This window comes from Penaeus vannamei, chromosome 8 (genome assembly GCF_042767895.1).
Source record: "Penaeus vannamei isolate JL-2024 chromosome 8, ASM4276789v1, whole genome shotgun sequence".
Taxonomy (NCBI): domain Eukaryota; kingdom Metazoa; phylum Arthropoda; class Malacostraca; order Decapoda; family Penaeidae; genus Penaeus; species Penaeus vannamei.
In genome coordinates this window covers 46,079,238-46,084,237 of record NC_091556.1, presented here as the reverse complement: position 1 = coordinate 46,084,237, position 5,000 = coordinate 46,079,238, and the positions used below count along the sequence as shown (strand labels likewise).

The following is a 5,000-nucleotide window of genomic DNA, read 5'->3' as shown; positions in this document are numbered from 1 at the left end:
ACACACACACACACATATATATATATATATATATATATATATATATATATATATATATATATATATATATATATATATATATGTATGTATGTGTACTTATATAGGTGTGTGTTTGTGTGTGCTTGTATGTATGTGTGTGCACAAAATCATATAAAGGTGTATACATTTACATATGTATATACATATATGTGTGTGTGTGTGTGTGTGTGTGTGTGTGTGTGTGTGTGTGTGTGTGTGTGTGTGTGTGTATTTATATATATATATATATATATATATATATATATATATATATATGTCTACATACGTACCCCCCTCCCCTTGAATCGGCCAATATCTAACGTTCATGCCAAAAAAAGAAGAAAAAATGTGAATAAGCATAACCTCTAAAGTATTAACTGATTTGTGCTTTGAGTTAAGCTCTAGAAAACAGTCCTTGTGTCCTGTTCATATTCGCCACAAATGCTTAAAAGAATGTATCATATATATATATATATATATATATATATATATATATATATATATATATATATATATATATATATATATATATATATGTATATATATATATATTTTTTTTTTTTTAGTTCTTACTTAATTGTGAACAAGTGATCATTAATCAAAAGCTGCAGTATCTATACTAAAGGTGTGTGTAAACGAAATTAATCATCAGGATTATATTCATATATATATATATATATATATATATATATATATATATATATATATATATATATATGTATGTACACACACACACACACACACACACACACACACACACACACATGTATATATATGTGTGTGTGTGTGTGTGTGTGTGTGTGTGCGTGCGTGTGTGTGTGTGTGTGTGTGAGTGTAATAAACTTCCAACGTGTTATTTTCAAATAAGAAAACAGTAACTGACTTAATTTGGCATAGACGATTACCAAATGTCTTGGTGTTACCTCTAGTGAATCGATTTGCACACAGACACACGCGCGCGTCTATCTATACGAATAATCCTGAAAATAACCAAAGACATATGCTTGATTTTTTCAAAGTAAAGGTTTTGTGCGTCTACAGTATAACATATGTCCAGTTTTCTTTCCCATTATATCCTATTCGGCTGCACAACAGACAGCCCAATTGAACAATCAAAATAATAACAAAGAGTGCATAACTAGATCACACATGATCCCTATTCACACAAACAGTGTTAATGATTAAAAGATCTATCTTATACTGCCATAGCCATCCCAATCTAGGTGAACGAGAATGATTTGGGTATCAAGACCCTATAATTTGGTAATCTGTATTTCGACAGATCCAAACTCTCCATCCTTGGAAATGGACGAAAGCAACTGTGGTGTCATCTTCAGTATTTCCTAAAAACAGCAATCCATTACTCTACTTGTTTTTATGAACCACATTTTAATTGTCTCACTCCTATGGAAATGTCATTTCATGTGGCAATCATTTTCACGAGTACATTATATAATCATGTGTTTATATTTTCAAAAAAATATTCCCAATACTCAAAATGGCTCGTGTATTTTGACTCAAATCAAAGCACTAATTCTTTTCTCTTTGAAACGAATGATTAGCCGATCCAGCGCGCATGGATGTGGCAGCCTGAAGAGGAACCTCCCTCGATGACGTCATATCATACCGAATAACTAGAGATGGATTCCATTCTTGAAGATATTAAAACCCTGTTGCAGATCATGCATTCTGATAATCTCCAAAAGTTACGTAAAACCCATTCCCTGTCTTAGGTCCCTGTGCATCTCAAGATATTGTATTGTAGTTATTCTTCAAACAAAAGTTGAATAGATATTAGAAAGAAACGGCAGGTGGCTTAGGAGATCGCTAGCACTGTCTCCCCCCGCCCCCCCCCCCCCGAAAAAATATCATAAACTGTTTTTCTCTATTTAAAATTGAAGTGAAAAATGCGGATATGTAGTACAGCGAGGTAATCTAACCCCTCTTACATAATATACTTGAATTCAGCTTCTAGGCATTTTGTGGCTGGTTTATCGTGCATGACAGTTGATTGTTTAAATTCAATAGAAATTGTTTTATGGATGTAAAAACAAATTTCTTACACCTCGTTCTTAAAGATTAAGCGATACATAGTTTTTTTTGGAATAGTATTTGATTGTTTCTGGCTTAGGAATATAGTTTTGATGAAAATGAAAGAGGCCATTAATTACGACGCATAAGGAAAATTATGTAATATAAATACAATATTCATTTTAATACGTGAAATGCATATAAATATATATAAATATATCGTACTTTTTAAATGAACATTCCGGTATTCAAAATAAAGAGACAGTTGATTTCTAAGAAGAAAACATACTCTAATCCAAGAAAAGACAGAGTAGCAGTGCAATGGATAAATATTAAGGTATAACAGACGTTTTCTTAGAATTGCGAAGCTCATACGATCAGTATCTGCTTAGAAAGAGGAACCGTAAGAGTTGGAAGGAGCTGCTGGAGCACCATATTGGTTGCCGTTGTTTCCTCCGTTGCCGTTTCTTCCGTTAAGTATTTCCTAAAAACAGCAATCCATTACTCTACTTGTTTTTATGAACCACATTTTAATTGTCTCACTCCTATGGAAATGTCATTGCATGTGGCAATCATTTTCACGAGTACATTATATAATTATATGTGTTTATATTTTCAAAAAATATTCCCAATACTCAAAATGGCTCGTGTATTATGAGTCCAATCAAAACACTAATTCTTTTCTCTTTGAAACGAGTGATTAGCCGATCCAGCGCGCCTGGATGTGGCAGCCTGAAGAGGAACCTCCCTCGATGACGTCATCTCATACCCGCCCGAATAACTAGAGATGGATTCCATTCTTGAAGATATTAAATCCCTGCTGTAGATCATGCATTCTGATAATCTCCGAAAGTTACGTAAAACCCATTCCCTGTCTTAGGTCCCTGTGCGTCTCAAGATATTGTATTATAGTTATTCTTCAAACAAAAGTTGAATAGATATTGCAAAGAAACGGCAGGTGGCTTAGGAGATCGCTAGCACTGTCTCGCCCCCCCCCCCCCCGAAAAAATATCATAAACTGTTTTTCTCTATTTAAAATTGAAGTGAAAATGCGGATATGTAGTACATAATATACTTGAATTCAGCTTCTAGGCATTTTGTGGCTGGTTTATCGTGCATGACAGTTGATTGTTTAAATTCAATAGAAATTGTTTTATGGATGTAAAAACAAATTTCTTACACCTCGTTCTTAAAGATTAAGAGATACATAGTTTTTTGGAATAGTATTTGATTGTTTCTGGCTTAGGAATATAATTTTGATGAAAATGAAAGAGGCCATTAATTGCGACGCATAAGGAAAATTATGTAATATAAATGCAATATTCATTTTAATACGTGAAATGCGTATAAATATATATATAAATATATCGTACTTTTTAAATGAACATTCCGGTATTCAAAATAAAGAGAAAGTTGATTTCTAAGAAGAAAACATACTCTAATTCAAGAAAAGACAGAGTAGCAGTGCAACGGATAAATATTAAGGTATAACTGAGACGTTTTCTTAGAATTGCGAAGCTCATTCGATCAATATCTGCTTAGAAAGAGGAACCGTAAGAGTTGGAAGGAGGTGCTGGAGCGCCATATTGGTTGCCGTTGTTTCCTCCGTTGCCGTTTCTTCCGTTACCGTTGCCATTCCTTCCATTGCCATTAAGGGAGAGGCCGTTGGTGGCGGCAGCATAAGCATAACCGGCGTCGGGAACGACTCCGATGAGCTCGTTGACGGAGTAGAAGCTCTCAGCTTGAGAACAGTCCACGTTGAACCACCAGTCACATACCAGGTACTGCTGGTTGAAGATGGTACCGTTGGGGCACAGGAAGGAGTCCTGTTGGCGCCTGAGGGCGCGGTCCTGGCAGATATGGAACACCTGGCAGCCGGCTTCAGCTGCAGTGTCGGCGTAATAACCTTGCACCGCCTGGTCATCGCAGGAGAATCCGGTGTCGGGCACGGAAGCCAAGATGGGGTAGTCCTCGCCGGGGACGCCGCCCCCTGGAATGTTCTCGGCTAAAGCAGCAATTTCAGGGTCTACTCCGTAGCCACCGTTGGGCGTGCCATAAGTGTTACTTGGGGGCGCATAGCCGTTGGTGGGAGGACGAGGCGCTCCGAAGCCGTTTCCATTCCCGTTGGATCCGTAGCGACTGTCTGCCACAACAACGCAGACGATAGCTGTCGAGAGAGAAAGTTATGTTTTGCTAAACACTCTAGCACTGAAATACTATTTGGAATTGTTTATCATCAAATCTATGAATAAGATGAAATACATACTAACCAGAAAATATGAAAGACTTCATTGTTTGAGAGAAATATGGCATAAGTAGAAGGGGAAACTAGAGTGGTGTTGGAAGACCGGCGGCTGACGTTATATACTGGCTGGTCGAGTCCTGGCTCCTCCCAGTGACCTTACTTTTCTCTTACCACTTGAGGAATCTGCTCCAATATCGCAAAATGTACAGTTTCATTTATTATTTTTTGCTTTTGTTTTTCCCGCTTTATAAATGTTTTAGGCTATAGAAATATTTTACATTTAATTAGTGAACGATCAGGTTCTTTTAAGCTCTGAAGTCTTGGAAGATAGTTTTAACTTGTCTAGGGACACAACACTTGCATTTAAACTCTGCCTTTTGCAGGTTATGTAGTCTTATACTCACTTGATATAATGTAGATGCAATTGCATTAAGCAAAGTTCAGATTCAGCGCACGCATACACAAAGACTTCCGTATATACACATGCGGCACACACATAAACGTATTTTGTGTATGCATGTATGTATATATGTGCATGTGTATGTTTCTATATGTGTGTACACAAGTGCCATAACCCCCTCCCCCTAAAAAAAAAAAAAAAAAAAAAAAAAAAAAAAAAAAAACGCAGTATGAAACCATGAAAATAGATGAATGAATAAATGCGGATGCAGAATCACCAATGCAAAGACTAGACAACAAACGCATC

General features: G+C 36.3%; 1 protein-coding gene across 1 annotated transcript; it reads right to left on the bottom strand.

The window, feature by feature from the left end:
* Window positions 1-3,366: 3,366 nt before the first annotated feature.
* On the bottom strand, window positions 3,367-4,395 carry LOC113826763 (pro-resilin). The gene is made up of 2 exons (XM_070124749.1): window positions 4,320-4,395; window positions 3,367-4,216 (listed from the first exon to the last, which is right to left on the bottom strand). The coding sequence occupies exons 1-2, from the start codon at window positions 4,360-4,362 to the stop codon at window positions 3,588-3,590; spliced, it is 672 nt and encodes a 223-aa protein (XP_069980850.1). The 5' UTR covers window positions 4,363-4,395; the 3' UTR covers window positions 3,367-3,587.
* Window positions 4,396-5,000: the final 605 nt, after the last annotated feature.

Bases quoted from the DNA above. Each gene is read 5' to 3' on its own strand.
- LOC113826763 (XM_070124749.1), bottom strand. From the start codon at position 4,362: ATGCCATATTTCTCTCAAACAATGAAGTCTTTCATATTTTCTG. The intron at 4,217-4,319 runs GTTAGTATGTAT...CTCTCTCGACAG, and splicing joins GAAGTCTTTCATATTTTCTG to CTATCGTCTGCGTTGTTGTG.